The sequence below is a fragment of the Amaranthus tricolor genome, chromosome 13, assembly GCF_026212465.1.
Source record: "Amaranthus tricolor cultivar Red isolate AtriRed21 chromosome 13, ASM2621246v1, whole genome shotgun sequence".
Lineage (NCBI taxonomy): Eukaryota > Viridiplantae > Streptophyta > Magnoliopsida > Caryophyllales > Amaranthaceae > Amaranthus > Amaranthus tricolor.
The window spans coordinates 9654746-9673744 of NC_080059.1; the positions used below are offsets into that span (position 1 = coordinate 9654746).

General features: G+C 30.0%; 1 protein-coding gene across 1 annotated transcript; it reads left to right on the forward strand.

The window, feature by feature from the left end:
- Window positions 1–5751: 5751 nt before the first annotated feature.
- Window positions 5752–13806, forward strand: LOC130797708 (histone deacetylase 2). Its single transcript, XM_057660423.1, has 13 exons — window positions 5752–6104; window positions 6195–6250; window positions 9578–9695; window positions 9840–9902; window positions 10553–10621; window positions 10705–10871; window positions 10949–11013; window positions 11098–11144; window positions 11826–11870; window positions 11961–12011; window positions 12306–12392; window positions 12941–13028; window positions 13455–13806. Exons 1-13 carry the CDS (start codon window positions 6015–6017, stop codon window positions 13553–13555), a joined length of 1047 nt encoding a protein of 348 aa, XP_057516406.1. The 5' UTR covers window positions 5752–6014; the 3' UTR covers window positions 13556–13806.
- The last annotated feature ends 5193 nt before the right edge of the window (window positions 13807–18999 follow it).

The window sequence follows — 18999 nt, forward strand, 5'->3', positions numbered from 1 at the left end:
GTTGTAAGCAATACCAAATTTTCCATCCATCATTCTTACCTCCTAAGAGGTGTATATATAGAGGCTTTTTAATGTGCCTATCTAGTGAATAGATTTTAGCCCATTAAAAGTAGACTTATCTTTTATTCAATCATAAACAAATTATATATCACAATTCCTTAAAATTTCACTTCAGATGTAAGTCACTTGATAATATTAAGATAACAAAATATTATGGTTGATATTGTTGTATTTTGGTAGTTTAAGATAATTAATGCAATATGCACTAGAAAAGTAACGATCTAAAGTGATGCGACCTTAGTGGAAACTGGAAACCCTTATTCGAAAGACATGCTTACTAAAGTTCTCCATTGAAAGACATTAGTGATTATTACAACAAAGAAAATAGCTAATTACAATATAGAAAATGGCAAGTACTTCCTTTATTTCTTATAGATGTTTTTATTTGTTATTTTAGGTTGTTTTATTTGTTATTTTCCTAAAAAATCTTTCTATTTATATCAAAAGTATAAGACATAATTAACCTTGTTCTTCATTTTAAAATTTTATTTATGTTATAGTCCCCGCATATCTGCTTTCACTTATTTCAATCTAAAATTTGCATATTATTTATGGTTCTTACATATTTTCTACTAATTTTATTTATATTTTTTTAATACTTATTTTACTTGTGAATATTTCTTAAGGGAACATCAATATGAAACAAAAAGAGTAATATATATGTATGTGGAATACTATGAATCACGATATCAATCAAGACTGTTTACATAATTCATGTTGAATTTATTTAATCTATCCCTTGTTGTACAACTACTTGAATTGTAGTGATGAGTAATGACATTATGGCAAAAATGTTTAGGTAACCTTTCATAATTTCATGTTGAATTTTGTTAGATGTTTGGTGACTCTTAAACATGTGAGTTGAGACCATGACATTAAATTTGTGAGTTGTGACCATGATTTTGATGATAATGTTTATGGAAAGAATAGTAGGAGCGACAATCTCGATATTAATTAATATTAATAAAATATTTATAATAATGTGAGAGTTTCAAAATGCCGATCTGTTAAAACTTAAAAAAAAAACTAAAAACTATTTATGACAAAGGATAAATATTACATCAGAGTTGGAAAATCAAATACATATCGTTTGTTCCAAAAACAAGTAAATTTTAATTATATCAAGGTTATCAATATCAAGGGATAACAAAATGCAGCTAAGTCCTCGATATCATAACTAAATTGTAGCTGCAGCCTAGATCAAAACCTGAAACTAAATCCTGCAAAATGTTGCCATCCATGATATGGATAACAGCCGATTAAATCGGTCAGCGCTTAACGCCGAGCATAATTCCCTATCCAGCTCAACATACAAAATTTATACACTATATTTACAAAATAATAATTAAAATACGAACTTATAATTAATTGATATCACCGTATACTTTTACTATATTCTTTTACTGTTCCATACTTTTAAGTCATTAAGATACCATTTCCAGCCCTGACAGAAATACATTACTGGCACTTATACAATTCGGTAATCTTAATACTTAAGCAAATTCATTTGGTTAATACTCATAATCGCATCATGCATCATAGCATCAATAGTAATCAAGTTTATCACTGATCAACAAGCACAACAATATGACACCTGATATATGTAAGGGTATAGCTGGATTAGGGCCGAGGTCCTATACCTAACTGTGGTGGGAGTCGTCACCCCTCCAATACAATTATGCTCGAGCTTCTATAGGATAGGTAGCTAACCCTCTGTTTTACACCGCATTTTACGTGCCGGCTAACACGGGCGCTGAGATTTTACATACCGGTCTATGGTTCGACATTACCTTACTAGGGTCATTCAATCAATACACAAATAATTTCACACATTTTTATTGCTAAAAGTCACTTTGACTTTGACAATCTTAGATGACAATTTTCCTTTATCTAATATAATCATATTGAGTTTACCTTTAAACCCTTATAAATTTTTTAGCTTAGCATTTACACTTAGTATTACCTTTATAACTTATAACTAATAATTCATTTGTCGATGCCAAATAAAATCATTCTCATAATTGAATGTTCAATTAATAGTCATTCAATTAATATTTTTCACGAGTGGCTACTAAAGTCTTATTTTACTTGGAATAAACTCTTAAAACCAATATTACCTAACTTTAAATCAACAGAACTTATTCTTTTGCTAAATTAATTATTTTATTTATAACTCCAATTTAAATTTTGTAACTTTCAGCGAAATCAATATCTCAAGTAAACTTCATAATTCTCATAAAATTTCATTTTTTTTCATTTTTTTAGTTGTAAGTCAATTGAAATTTTATAAATTTCTCAAAAACAAATACTTTAAGGTAAACTTTACAATTTTCACAAATTCAATATTCTTAGTTTAAATTTTTATTTTATTTTATTTTATTTATAATTTTTTAATAACTTCACGAGAATTAATGTTTTCAAGTAACTCTGAAAGTTTCAAACACTTTAATATTTTCATAGTAATTCAAGTGAAATTTTATAAATTCACGAAAATTATTATTTTCAACTAAACTTTATAAGGTTCAAAATTTCAATATCTTTAGTTGTAAATCAAACAAAATTTTATAATTTCACGAAAATTTATATGTTTAAATAAACTTTATAAATTTTACAACTTTAATATTTAATGCTTATAAAAGATTATTCACAAATATATTTGTAACTTATTATAAACATTTAGTAACTTATTATATTATTTAATATATAAGTGTTTATTATATTATTTTTATTTTTATTTTTCTTTTATTCATTTTTTTTATAGCCTACTTTTAGAATATTGTCCACCTATAAGTAACTAAATTTAATTCATCATAATAATCATAAATTTAAATAATTAACATAATCTATTAAAAATAGAAAATTATACTCTCTAATTAGAAATTTAGTATAACTTTGAGGACCCTTAAATAGCAACATTTTTAATATAATCTTAGTTAATATAACATGTTCATAGGATTGCACACAAAAATAAAAAAAATTATTAAACTAACAATAACATACTAAGAAAAATTCTAGCATGAACATACTTAATATATACCTAATATAACACATAAATAAAACCTACTAGTATTAATTTACACTTAACATTTCTAGAATAAAATTTTTAACCCGAATTCCTAAATAAGTTTATCCTTAAATATTATGTATATAAACATAATTAATATAATATAATCATAATTTCATCAACTAAAATTCTTAACTAAACATGTTTCATACTAAGCATATTATAAGATAAATATAATGTAAAATTCCACATAAAGAGTAGGGTAAGAAGTTATACTATACTAACACCAAAAATTAGTACTTAATACTAATTAGGAAAATAATAAGTAAGGTCCTCCAAGCTAAATACTTCAAGCTTTAATGCTCTAAAAATGATGTTCTTATAAGCTCCTAAAATAACTTTTCAACTCCAAAATGATGATGATTTAAATTAGTGTTTTAAGCTTCATTTTCTTGAGCTTCATCAACTATATAAAAAATATAATTAGGAGATGAATATAAATGTGTTATTTTGTAAAATGAAAATTAGGAATTAGATGGAAAAAAAAATCAAGAGGCTTAAGGTTTTGATAGTGCACGGCTAGGAGGGGCTAATTAGGGGTGTTTTGCTCCACTTTGCTAAGTGTAAATTACAAGAACATGGGTTCTTTTAATACTAAGACTTGGGGGACATATGGGTAAGGGGATTTGGATTAAAAAATTAGAAAAAATCTTAGTCCATGATTTCATATACAACCATGGGTTATAGGAGTAAGGGAGGGGTTGATTTTTTTTTTTTTTTTTGATTCATGAAATTTACTCGTACAAGTGTACAAGTATAAAATAATATGGGTAGGTTTTGACCGAAGCAAATTTTTGATGATAAAATTTAGTTAAGGTGTTAAACTAGCTTAAAATTTAATTAAAATTAATGATAAAATTATACTAGATTAAAATAGTTTAGATAAAAGCGTTAAAGTTATTAAAATAATGATTAACGAAATTAATTTATAAATAAGAATTTTATACGTAAAGTTTTAGAAAACCGAAAACTAAAATAAAAACGTTTTAAAAATTTTCGTAATAATAATAAAAACCTTTGGGCTCATAAAAAAAATATTCCGAAACCAAAAAAAATAAATTCAAATTTTATATCCGAATTAATTTAACAAATCGGACAAATAAAAGGAAAAAATAATAAATAACTTGAAAGAATGGAAAATGAAATCGACAAGATAAGAAATTGAAAATTAAATAAAGAAATAAGATAAAGAAAATAATTAGTTGGAATATAGGTTTTTAGAATAAAGTTGGAGCTTAATAATCAAGAATAAGGAATTAAATTGAATGACTTAAGAACTAATCATAAATGATTAAATTAAGAATGTCGAGTCGGATACAAAAAGTTTAAATTTGAGAGGCGATTTTAATGCGCAATTTAAGATTTTTTGAAATCTTAACATCCTTTTAATGGGAAGTCAATGAACTAGTGCCACTTGTTCTTTTCAATGATGAATTTGATGATAACATTGTTTTGGTATGAGAGACTATAAAATGAGTAAATGTTAAGTTACAGTCACAAAAGGGTTTAAAGTAAATCAAAGTGAAATAGAGCACACAAAGTACTACTTTAGCACAAATAAGAAAAATAGAAACACTGTAGAGTTGGAAGAGAAATTTATTTGCTCTAAGTTGATACTTTAATACCTTTAAATTTGGATATATAATCTAGAGTAACAAAGATATATAGTAGAAAACACACATATAATTATGTGGATGATAAAAATAGAAAGCAAATACTGAAATATTATATAATCGAAATACTTCTGATACCTTAGATGCATATTCTAAAGTAATGAATACATCCAGAAGTCAATCAGATGTAATTCATTCAATTATATATGAATGACAAAAAAAAAAAAGTATTGAGATACTTTAAATACTTAAAAACAAACTTTTATGGTAAGAAATTCATGTTATTCTCAAAGGTATAGTTTTTATCACTTAGTTATTCTTAAATTTAATACTAATAATTTGGAGGAAAGTTTTTAACACTTAGTTTTTCTCGTCAACATCTTTTGGTGGGCCCATGGATGGTCCAATAAAAATGTTAAAACGTAATGGAAAATTTAATGTGGTAATTCTAAGGTACTGAACTTTTCACGCGGTAAATAGTTTTTTAAAATTCACGTAGTAACCCTGATATTTACTAAATTCAAACTCTGTGACCTTTAAAAAACATTAGCAACCGTTAATTATGAAAGAATGTAATTGTTTTTTAAAACAGAAGTAAACATTTGAGTTTGAAGAACATTTGAGTTTTTCACAAATTTAAATTCACTAAATTTATAACTTTAAATTTGAAAAACTTTGGAAGAATCTAAAATTCCTAATTTGAATAGCATGCATTTTAATATAATGTTTGTTAGTTGGTCATACAATTGTTGATTTTTCTTGTAATTTCTAGTCCATAAATTTAGTCGATAAAACTTTGTGTTTAGAGCTGCTTAGTTTAGTTGTTGAGTTTTCATATATATATTTTTAAATGTTTGAATTTTTTGTTAAAGTTTAGAGCTTTCAGTAGAAATCATAATAACTATACAGAAATAAATATATAAATAAAACTAAAAAAATCACCATATTATATTATTATAAGTGTTATAATATAAAAGTATCTTTGTTTTTCAAGACTCTATCGAACTTCCTAAACTCCTTTCAAGACACATCAACATTCAACACGTTGTTTTATGAGATGTTCTTATCCTAGCTATGTGACTATTCTTGATGGTGGTTTTACAATAATACACGTGTACACTCAACCGTCAAAATACGTGTCTAAAGCGTCGAAAATCTCTCGTTCTGCGGTTCTATCGTTGAAATGTTATTAGATTTCGCCGGCGGTATCAGAAGTAGACCTTCACAATGTTCTCAGACATTCCTCCAACATTCATCTTCTCTCTTTCTTCCGCAGAATGTCAACTCCATCTCCATCTTCTTCCGAAGATGTTCGTCGCACTCGAATTCTCTCGAGTAAGCTCTACTTCGATGTTCCTCCTTCCAAGGTATGCTCAATCAATCTTTATATGTTTAATTTATTACCTTTTCAATCTCAAATCAATGTTAATTTTAATTTTTCTTATCTGTTTCTTCAGGTTCCGTTGATTTATTCTTCTGCTTATAATATTGCTTTCCTTGGGATGGAAAAATTGTAAGTTCTTGCCTCTTTATATAGAGTATAGGAGAATAGTATATGAATTTTTACTTGTTTTTGTTTGATGGTTTTGATCGAGTTACTTTATGTTGTGACTTGTGACTTATGCGTTATTTAGTAACAATCGAATTAGATACTTATATAGCTCGTTTGATTGTCTATGTTGAATGGCGGGAGTGTAATTTTGGAATGAAAACTTCTTTGACATGTTTAATCACGCTTTTTTTATTTCAATCGTCTCATTAGCTTTTGTGAACCCTTTTTATGATCAACATATCATCACCATTGAGAAGGACATCGTATAATTCATGGAAATTTACTCTACGAATCATTTTCATTACCGCTATTAAATACTCGTAAATGCTTCTTAATGTCTTTACAAATTAAAAGAAAGATCAAGTAAATCATTCTCAAATGATCTGAGCTTTTTATTTGACATTTGATGGTTTTGTATTTAGTGTTGTTTCATAGAGCAAAATGTTTAAAAAATTAACTCAACCAAAAGCTTTAAGTTAATTATTGTAGCTTGTAAGCTCATAATAAATAATAATTAATATGTTATATACTCTATCACAAAATGAGAATTTGGTGAATTAAATGTGAGATATGAGGTGTGAATTGTTGGTTCTACTTATGAATCTATTGTCGCATTTGGTAGGTAATGACAGTAGTGACGAGAATGTTGAGAGTGTATGATAAATTCCAATTGTAGGCTCACATATCGTTTCTCTCTTAAATTTCACTAATGATAGGCACATCATTTTGTATTAAACTTTTAGGTCTCACCAATTTCCATCTTTCAAGACATTTTTTTATAGTATTGGCCTCCTCTCAAGTCTCATTTTACCACCTCCACATTTCCTATTCCCCTAAAGCAAATAAAATACTTTTTAAATCTTACTAGCACACTGATAAAATTGATTCATGTCCGCGCATCCCGCCATCCTTTTTAATTGTTCAATTCTTTGATAACACGAAAAAAAAAATCATTGTTCAACTCTTTGACAACATGGAAAAACAAAAACTCTTGCTCTTCCTCACCATGCATATCTAAATCTACAAAGAGATGGACGAGGGAGGCCTTTGGTGCCCCCTCGAGTTAAGAATACGGGCCTCACAATCACTACCTACTATGAATTTCTTTCATGTCTTTCTTAAGGTGTAATGTTGTTAAAGCACTTTCTTTCCTCACTATCTATATCTATACAAAGAGATGCACTGTTGGAGGCCTTTGGTGTCTCTTCCAGTTTAGAATTTGGGTCGTACAATGTAGCTTACATGCCTTTCTTGGTTCATGATTTCATATTCTAGTGTCATACTAGTGTAATGTTGATATATTGCAAATGTGATCTTTGTTTGTGAAAGTTGTTGTAGGAAAGGCCACTGAAAATCATACTCATATGGTTTTTTATGTGCTAAGTTAAACTTGCAAGTTACAAGCTCAAAGTATTTCCCCAGTTGGGAAGTACATCACTATGTGATAGCTTGAAATGTTTGCAAATTGAAGATAATACAAAGATCAAAAGTTATGTGCTCTGTGTTCACAGAAGTTTTATTGGGAGACTTAGGATAAAGATCAAAAATAAACAACCTCATCATTATTAAGGTTAACATCGCGTATTTTGATCTGTGGGAGCCATATTGGAAAAATGGGGTAATATGATGTTGTTGATTGTCTTGTAGTTGTAGTATAATGTTCCATCTTATTTTTCGATTAGTAATATGTGTCTTGAGTTTTTTCAAGTTTGGGAACGTCTAAAATATATGGGTTGACGGCTTTGCTTATGAAATTGTGAATGAGCTCTACCAAATATTGATGGGGTTCTCTAACAAGCAAAGAAAGGCTTTGACGAGAAAGAGTCATGGCAGTTGCTTGGCAGAGCTCATGGTCGGACGAGCATATTTAGAGAACCCAGACTTAATGTTGGTTTGGTAGCATGCTTGGGAGAGTAGATGATGCATGTGAGATCAAGATGTAGTTGCGAAGGTAGTGACTAGAGTTGGGATTGTGCTAGGACAAGCGATTGAATCTTTAGGCAAGGAAGTAAAGAGATTTTTTGGACGATCAAAGCTATCGTGTGCAAGGAGAACCATGTAATGACTTGCTCAAACAATGCTTGTTGGTTTTTAGATGAGCTTTATGAGGTGCTGAAACGAGGAATTTGATGCTTGGACAAGCACAATCCAATCTATGTGCGCCTAGCATGTGTGAATGACATTGGGTAAAAAACCTGCATATGATGAATTTCAACAAAGGATGTTGACTGCCCCATAAAGCAACACAAGTCTTATCCGGTACATTACATCTTCACTTGTGAGCATACTAAGAACTTCACAAGAGGTCTCACATCCTAAGACTATTTTGCACCAAGTACACTTATATGTCTTCTTGGAAAATGGATTTCCTTGAAGTTAAGAGACACCTTATTGGTATGAGTAGTTTTATCAATCTTTTAAAGCTGTTTTCTTTTTGATCTCAACTTGAGGTATATAATGTGGTTCTCAAGGAATGATTCCTCTGACCTTGAAGGCTTTAAGTATCTCTCTTGTAGTCAGAGATTGATGTGTGGGGATATGCAGGACATTTTGAAGTTCATTAGACCCCATGAAAAGCTTTAGAGTTTAATATAGTGAGAAAACAAAGCCGCAAAAGAGGGAGAATAATCTTCAATGAAGATTACTTAGTTGTTGTTGGTGAGGGTAGCTAAAGATAAAATCTTTGTAAAGCTAAATTGAGTGTCCAAAGTATTGTAAAGAGTAATCTATTTTAGGAGCAAACACCATTAAAGGTGCTTGAGCTTGGTGAGATAAACATTGAGTGCTTGAGATTCTTGTATTTAAGTTGTAATTTTGCTTGATTTCTAGAAAAATACAAATCATTCTGATAGGTGTGGTATCAAAAGATACAGATAAGCCTCTCTCTTTCCTCTAATAAACCCTTTTTTGTTTTTTTTTTTTTTAATTTTTTGATTGTTATAAGTCATATTTCTTGTGTACTTACTTGTTGATGTAAGGGTTTATTCCTCTCCTTCCCCTACATTATTCGGTTTGATTTTGCAACATGCTCTTAAGATTTTTTAAAATCTTAATTGTTTATGAAGATACTTCCTATGCATAATCAGTATGTTTATTCCCTTTGTTTAAACATGTGTGTAGTTTTTCCTTGATATTAGATTAATTGAGTTTTGCCTGTGCTGCCATGCATATTCAAATGCAGCAACATATTTGCTTGAATCTCTGAAGATAATTTGTTGGTAGACAGGTTGAAGTAGTTTAGTGCTCTTGGCTGATCTCTGTGATTACTTCCCATTTGATAAACTACAGGCATCCATTTGATTCTTCAAAATGGGGTCGCATATGCCAGTTCCTTGTCTCAGCAGGTATATTGGACAAAAGATGTATAGTTGAACCTGAAGAAGCGTCAAGAGAGGATCTTTTAGTGGTAGTTGTCACAAATCTACCCGAATTGTTTTGTGAAGTTTTATTTCTCTCTCATCTTTTCAGCAATATGCAGTGTAAATTGTTTTTTATTCTGATTGAACAATCAGCTGTAGCTAATTTAATTGAGGTCTTCCTGTGTTAGTAGGTACATTCAGAGAAGTACCTCGATAGTCTTAAAAGCAGCATGACTGTTGCCAAAATTGTGGAGGTATATAAGAAATGAATGCTTTATATTTGAGATTTCTGCTTAATCAATCATTTCTCAGCATCCTTGACCTTTGATCTATGAGTTCTCTGAAGAATGTATTGCTGAAGTTTCATATTTATGTCATTGAGTTGAGTGAAAAGTTGGAAAAAAAATACTTGTTATGTTTCTGAAGATCGAGTTTGGGAGCTGTAGAGATCGAATGTTTATTCTTTGTCCTCATTCAACTTACCCGAGTTATAACTGTTTGAACAAATAGGTTGCTAATGACTTGTTATAGAATCAAATATTCACACTCCCTGTCTATCAAATTCCTGTATACTTATAGATATAGGAGACAGTAAGCATTTTTCTAAATAGCAAGATGGTAAAAATAAGTTCGATGATAATATTTTTTGAACTTCCTCCCATTGCTACCTAATTTAGAATTCACTGCTTTCTAAGTTTTGTTATTTCACTATTTCTTTCAAAACTCTTCCATGTTCGAGAGAGAAACAGTGCATGGAAAAAAATATGAAGTTTCTGTTGGAGTAGGTTGCAGAATGGAATACCTTGATTATGGTGTTAGGTTGCTTTTACTTCCCTGAATGCGTATCAATATCATGTTGCAATGTATGCTTTTGCTATCTTTTTTACTCGTAATTTATTTGCAGGTTCCACCAGTTGCAATGTTGCCCAATTGTATCATACAGAGAAAAGTTCTTGATCCATTTCGAAAACAGGCATAACAACTATATATTGTAATGATTTTCCATTTTTTACTTCATTCTTCAGTTGGATCTTTTTATATAAGCATGTAATGTAGGTAGGGGGATCTGTTCTGGCTTCAAAGCTTGCAAAAGAGCGAGGGTGGGCCATCAATGTTGGTGGAGGTTTTCATCATTGTTCTGCAGAGAAGGGTAGTGGATTTTGTGCATTTGCAGATATATCTCTCAGCATTCACTTTGCTTTTGTACGGTTAAACATTTCAAGGTAGTGGCTTCTGAAGGGCATATTTTCCGTTAGCAACTTTAAAGGCCTTGTTTAAATTTCATATTTATGGGTTGCAGGGTTATGATTATTGATCTTGATGCACATCAAGGAAATGGTCATGAATTAGATTTTGCTAAAGATCGTAAGATTTGTCGTCTTTGCTGATTAAGTTATTGCTCAATTCTTATGTCATGAAGCAAATATCTCATACTTCCCATATGTGCAGGCAGAGTATACATACTTGATATGTTCAATTCTGAAGTATATCCTTTAGTAAGTCGTTCTTTTTAATGCTTTTTGTAGTCAGTTTTTAGGTTGAGTCTTTTGTCCCACCTTGCTGTTAGTTTGAAGTTCTGTGGAAGATTTGCAAGTAATGTAGTCCGTGGACATTGCAAAGAAGACAAGGGGCCTTTTGTACAGAAGAAAATTATCCCATATATGAGCTACTAAGTTCAAAACAGGTCTATTATCTTTGTATTAGTCAATTAAGGCAATCACAATTTACTAGTTCATTTTGGTGTTTGGAAATAAGTTTAGCCGAGTACAAATAAGATCAGACAAGTACTCTCCGATTGATGAAGTTGAATAAATTTAGGGGTTTTCAGGTGAAAGAAAATAATCAAAATGGTTAGTACTCCTCCCCCACAAAAATACTGTAGATCGGAGATTGACACAAAAGGGGAGTTTGGCATTGATAAGCTTGCCAGGGATAAGATTGTTGGGAGTACTCATCAATATTTCTCCTTTTAGCAATGCGATAGAACGCAGAGGCACAGATGTGTCGGCAAAGATTTTGTTTTTTCATGCTAAAATTCTATAAGTAACCTATCTATTGTTACCTGTTCATCTAATTTTGAATTCATTGATGAGTAAATTACATACTATAGAGGAATAATGCACCTGTGGTCACCCCTCTAATATTTGAAATAAATGAATGTTTGAGATTTGTCGCAGGATTTCAATGCCAGGAGGCACATCCATCAGAAAGTTGAACTTCTTGTAAGCCATCAATTAGAAAAGGCTGAAATCATGTTGCTATAAGTTGTCTTCACAGATCAGAAATTAGCAATTAATTCAATTTTTCTACAGAGTGGAACCACAACGGATGTGTACTTAAAGAAATTGGACGAAGCACTGGAGGTATGTATTACAGTAGTGCCAATATCTACTGAATTTTCTTGTCTTTTCTTTTAAGCTGATCTATTTGAAGGGTTAAGCTATTATTCAGATTCCTTCCTATTTAAGATAATCGTATAAGCGAGATAGCACTTGACAACTGAATGAAATAGGAGGATTGTCATAGATGATCTCAATAATCGCATCTTAATTTTGCTTTTGTGGGATTCATGTATCCGACCTCATCTTAGGATTTAGAGTTTAACATCTTTATTATTGCTGTTGTATAAACTAGATCCCTTTGTGCATTGATTTCAGGTTGCAGGAAGAATGTTCAATCCTGAATTAATCGTATACAATGCAGGAACTGACGTCCTGGATGGAGATCCATTGGGCTGTCTGAGGGTAAGAGAATATTCCATCTTCATTGATATGTTCCCTTTATCCAATTTTTGTTTTGTGATGCTTATGCTTCTATTCTAATACGTTGCCTCTTTTGTATGTATGCATTTTTTTCAATCTAGTCGAAGTCTGTGGCTTTTTTTTTAAGGACGTATTAGATATCATTTTGCATATCTGCTAAAGCTGGATGGCTAATAAAGTAATAATGTATGATTTAGACTTTTCAAGAGGTTTAACTAACCTTGCACCTACTGTTCAAAGAATGCTCACCAATTAAGAATTAAGTGTTAAATTTTTACCTTAATTAGTGATGACCGTTCATGAAGGGCTGGAAGAGATGCCCCGGGCATGTTATGATGTCTACTCCTATATCAAATGGGTTTAGTTGAAAGCAATATATTTTAGCAACCCACTGCAAGGCTCCTCTGTCAAAAAGCACTAATAGCCATAATTGCATATGCACCGAGCTATTTGTGATAAGTTGGACTTGTAACTTGTTTGACGTTAATATCTAACAGTGCTTGCTCATCCTATCCTATTTATGTTTTCAGATCAGCCCTGATGGTATCATCAAGAGAGATGAGAAGGTGTTTACATTTGCACGTAGTAAGGGAGTTCCTATACTGATGCTGACATCAGGTTTTATTCTGTCTCAACTTGAACCAAAACTGTAAATTACTAGATTCCATCATTCCAGTGTTGTAATGTAGATTGGCTTGAGAAAAAGTTCCTAGTTTTCCTTAGTAGTGTAATTTCCCTCAATTTTTTCTATGCAACTTCAATTGCAAAGGAAGGTCAGTTTCATCTAAATCCTAAAACCAAACTTTTCCCGTAAACCATCGTGCACCGTGTACGCACAACATCTTATCTGGTTTGGATGAACATTAAGACTAATGCGTTTATATATGGTGCATGATGCCGCTGTAATTGATTAATTGGTTCATGTACTAATCTTTAGAGATTAAGGCTTTATAGTTGTTGCATTGCCGAATTCAACATGGGTTTTTTATTTTTATGGAGATGCATACTCAAAAGTCAAAATTATTGGTTTGTATCTTGTTGCAGGTGGCTATATGAAATCAAGTGCTAGAGTGATTGCGGATTCAATTATTAACTTATCGACAAAGTGCTTGATAGAAATGCAAGGCGAACAAAATACTTCATGAAGCAAAGGTCGAAAATCCAGCTCGGGTGGAATATAATATCTTTTGTGCAAAGAAAATAGTGTTTATAGCGGAAGAAACCCCCTTGTGTACACATAGTTGTAAGCATTTTGCTCTGTAATGTACAATTATAAAGCTTTCAGAAAATTAAAAACTTAAAACTAAAAACGCTTCGATGCATTATTGCTTCCATGCATCGAGTCACTTCAGCTTATGCAGTTATGCATATGGTATGGGATATATCTTTAAAATGATCGAAGAACAAGGTTTTAGATTACGTTATAGTAGGTGTTGTATGTGTCAAAAAAATCTTGATGTCTACCTCATATTTTGCTACATTATTCTGGTTAAAAAAGCTCGGAAGAACAATCTAATGGGTTTATGGAATTCATATTTAGAAAATAAAAATACTGTTATATCAACAAAATAATTAAGAACGAGTGATGGATAGGCTATGTATTTGAAATTTTGCTTGGAATTAGATTACATAAATTTTTGTATGTTTTACCTGAGACATATTTTCTATGTAAGTTGAATAGATTAACTAATATAAATTATTGGATGAGTTTTTTATTTTAAAGTCATTTCATCGATAAACTCTCTTACAAGTTACAAGAGTAACTGAGCTCATTACTCATTAGATTATGTGGATTATGGAAGCTATTTTTTGATTCTCAACCTGTTTATGGGCAGATTTGTGTTAGTTTTTTCAAGCTGACTTTTATGGTAGTAGTTTTCCTTTAAATTTGAATCAAATAAGCAAAATTATATAAAAAATTCTTAAACTAGATATGAGGAAACTTATTTCCCAAAATAAGCATGGAATCTCCAAAGCTATGGTTTAGTTTTGTTCGCCGTTAGTAACAGCGAACAAAAAACAAGGTCAATAAAAAGTCAAAGACTTTTGTTCGCTGTTAGTATCAGCAAACAAAGTTGGTGGTCAATAAAAGTCAACATCTTTGTTTTCACTTAGTAAGTGAAAACAAAGATGTTTGACTTTTTTGACCAATATCTTTGTGCGCTATTACTAATAGCGAACTAATGTGTTGTATATATTGTTTCGGAAACATTTTAATTCATTTGCCCCAAGGTCAAACAAAATCAAAACTTTATTCGTTCTTATCAACAGCGAACAAAGGTTTGACCCTGTTTGACCAAGGCTTCTTTTGTTTGCTGTTACTAACAGCGAATAAAGAGCTTGACTTTTTTACCAGGTCTCCTTTGTTCTCTATTACTAACAGCGAAAAGATTCAAATCACAGTTTTAAAAATTTCGTACTTATTTTAGTAATTAAGTTTCTTCCATATCTAGTTTAAGAATTTTTAATATAAATTTGCTTATTAAGTTCAAATTTTCGTTTTCCAATGAAGTAGAAATAGGTTTAATTTTCCTTTAAACAAAATTCATTTTGTTTTCTTTTATTTTTTCATTTACTTTTTGCACATTTTTAAAAGTGATTTTTAAGTTACATAATTTCTAAATACGTGCCACAATAATGTCATTCATATATGATAAAAAATATTACATTGAGATGAATCTAATAAGATTCCACATAATTAATTTTCTCATATACATCTTTTAAAAAACTTATTTAAGTTTCTCTATTATTAAATTGAAATATTCAAAATATGAAATATTAGAAAACTGATGGAGTAGGATATTTGTATATTTCACTTAAAAAGGGTGACAACCACTTAATAATTTTTTTGCTAAAATTGTTAAATTACTTTTTACTTTAAAATTGGATCAAGACACTAATAAACAATCAACACATAAAATTTTACACCTTTGATATTGTCAGGAGAAGTGGAGAACATGACATTGAATAAATGAGGATAAGCAAACATCATTGATACAAAATTCATGTCTTTTTTATGGATAAAATCAATATCACAGATTGTTATATAAAGCAGTCTTATTATAATACGCGTTATATATAGATTAAATAACCTGAATAATATAAATTATAAGAATTTGAACTTTGTATTTTAACGTCTGATCGTGTAATGGTCTTTTTGAGTTTGCAACATTTCTATTTTGAAGTTTGAACAATAGTCCAAAATTTTCTTTTAATTTGATCAATATAATTCATTTCTCTTTAATTTATCCATCCAATTTAATCTCTCTATAAATATCTAATATAACAAATATTAGTATTTATTTTATCTTTAAGAACATTTCATTTTCTTTTTGGTACTAAAACAAAGTTAAGATCACTAGGTAGTTGTCTAGACTTGATAAATCTTTTCTTTCCAATCTTGAGAACTGTGAGACAAGTCCTTTACTTGATCCGTACAAAGGCAGAAAAATACCCCCAGCTTCAGCCTCAAGGGTTCAGTTATTTTAGACTTTAAAGCATCCCCAAGTTAAGATTTCCTGACCATATCTTTGCTTTTAATGGCCTTTCCTATTTTACGCCTATGCTTACATCATTATCATCACCATTTCGGTTCTACCTCAACTTGATATTTCTATTGATTTAGTTGTATTCTGGAGTAATTCCTACCCAATTAGCACTTCTTTTTCATCTCCTACTAGACTTACTTGTAACCAATTTTTAGGATTTTCTTTGGGGTCTCTGGTTTTTTGATTCATTTCAATTCAATAAGGTTTGTGTTATAGAATTAGTATAAGCTTTTGATTGAATTGATTCCTTGACATGGTATCAGAGTCAGTGTGACAACAAGTCACGGGTTTCAAATCTCAATCACCTTTCAAATTCAAGTGATATTTTGCACCAGGTATGAGGAGGGCATGTGTTGCATTCACACTTTTAGCCTAAAGGGCTCTCATGTAAGGGGCTTTTAGGGCCTCAACCATTACCTTAAACTTTTGGTTAAATTGGTTCTTTTTCATGGTATCGGAAGCCAGCGTGACAAAAGGTCACGAGTTCGAATCTCAACCACCCCTCATTTAAAGTGGAATATTCAACGCCTGTGCGCATCCACATTTCTAGCCCAGTGAATTCTCGTGTGAAACGGCATATTAGAGTATATAACATATCTTGAGGCCTCAATCATCAACTTACCCATAAACTTAAGCTTTTGGTTGAGTTGGTTTCTTAACATTTTAATATAAATAAATTTTTGTCTCAATTTAACTACTATATTTTTACAGATTTGTCGCTTTTCTTTAAGGAAAATCTCACATGTTAGCATCGAACTTTCATGAAATGCAAACACGATAGCATCCAATTTATGCCTTATCTAACTACCGTAGCATTTTCAGTTAAATTTTTGTCAATTTCTGTTTAATTCACCATTTTGATGTTTCTACCCTTGTTAAATGTTGGTTCTTATCTTTATAATTTACCCTAAACATTTGAGAGTGTTGATGAATTAGACGTCAAAATGTTGAATTAAATATTTAAAAGCATAAAAATAGTTTAGGGCAAATTATAAAGACAAAAACCATAACTTAATAAGGGTAGAAATGTTAAAATGGTGAATTTAACAGAAAATGCTACGACAGTTAGATACGGGATAAACTGGATGCTACCATGTGCAAGTATCTTACAAAAATGTTACCACTGGCATTTCATGAAATTTCAATGTTACCACGTAGAATTTCCCTTATTTTAATCATTTATGTATTACTATACTTAGTAATATATTATATATATTTGTCCCATTACTATACTTAATATATATATATATATATATATATATATATATATATATATATATATATATATATATATTATATATATATATATATATATATATATATATATATATATATATATATATATATATATATATATATATACTCTAAATGTTTAACATTATATTCGTAAGCACGTTATGAAAGTGGGTAGTGGACAGAAGAGGGCGGGGCAAAAATTAAAGTGGGTAAGAGTTATCAGAAATGTTGAAGAAGAAAGAGGAGAAAGAAAAAAATGAAAGGGAGGGAAAGTTATGGTAAAGGGTAGACAGGTTGTTACAAGATATGTGAAGCAAACTTATCTATGATTGGTGAAAGAAAATTAAGTTAAGCTTCAAATGGGTATTAATGGAGCTTCAAGGGCACAACGTTGGTGATATTGGGGGAGAAATAAAGAATATTATGCGCCAAGAAGAGAAAGAAAATCGAGTAGGAAAGCTATTGTTGGAAAATAAGGGCTTCAAATATAGGTGTTAAGTGATTTTCAATTGGGTTGGGTTAGGCAAAAGATTGAATGCATGGATCATACTACTCCCTCCGTTGTTTTTTGATCTTCCACATTACTATAACAGGTAGTTTCAAAAGTTCTTCCATTTTAGAATACTTTCTATTTTTAAAATGTTTTATCCCACTTTTATCCCTTGAAACCCCCATTTTCTTTTAATGTACCCCTTTTCTTTTATTTATAATTATTTTCTCTCTTATATTTTCAATACAGTCATTACTTCACACTACTATTTAATTAAAATAATACCCACTACAACCTCATACTTTCAATACAATCATTATTTCACACTACTATTTAATTAAAATAATACCCACTACAACCCAAAGATTCTATCTTCCTTAGTATGTGTGAAAAACCCAAAGTGAAAGATCAAAAAAGAACGGAGGGAGTATTAATTAAAAGAACTGAAATTCTATGTACCATACTCATAAAGATTTATCACATGGAATAATCAAATTAATTAATCATTTTATTAACTAAAAACACTGAAATTTCATGTGGCATACTCTTAAAGATTTGTCACATGGAATAATCAAATTAATTAATTGCTATAGTTATTTACTAAAAGAATTTGAAATTTTTATGCGGGATCCTCACAAAGATTTGCCACATGGAATAGCTAAATTGGTTATTTGCTACATCTATTGAACTAAATAGAAAATTGTCAGCAATTATTTCTGGATTATTTTTATTTTTTGACAATGACCCATCACTATATTTTTATCTCATCCATACATGATAAGCTTTTTTTAATTTCTTCAACACGAATTATTTTCTCTCTTTATTTATTATCATATATCGATATTTTTTAAAAAAACAGTCAATTCAAAGGTATGAAATAACATTTTAAAAGGAAGGAAAAAATGTACTCTCTTAGTCCCTTTTGTTTGCTCATTTTACTTTTGACATGCTTTCAAAACAAACTTTAAGTCTTAATATCTTTAAGTATGTATCATAAAATTGTAAAAACTATATTTTAAAAACTTTTGCATCAAGACAAAGATAACAAAATTCCATATGAATGTATTTTATCTTCAATATATATATTTCCAAAATCAATTTTAAATTTATCTCACCTAAAGTGGAAAAAACTTAATGTGAAAAAACTTAAAGTGGATAAACAAAAAGGAATGGAGTGAGCATCTATCATTAAATTGCATTGTTATATAATTATATTGATTATAAAATTTTAATGTGAAAATTTCAACTTGATAACGATAATATATGATTATGTCATTGTTTAAAAATCATAATATTATTATATTTAAATATTAAT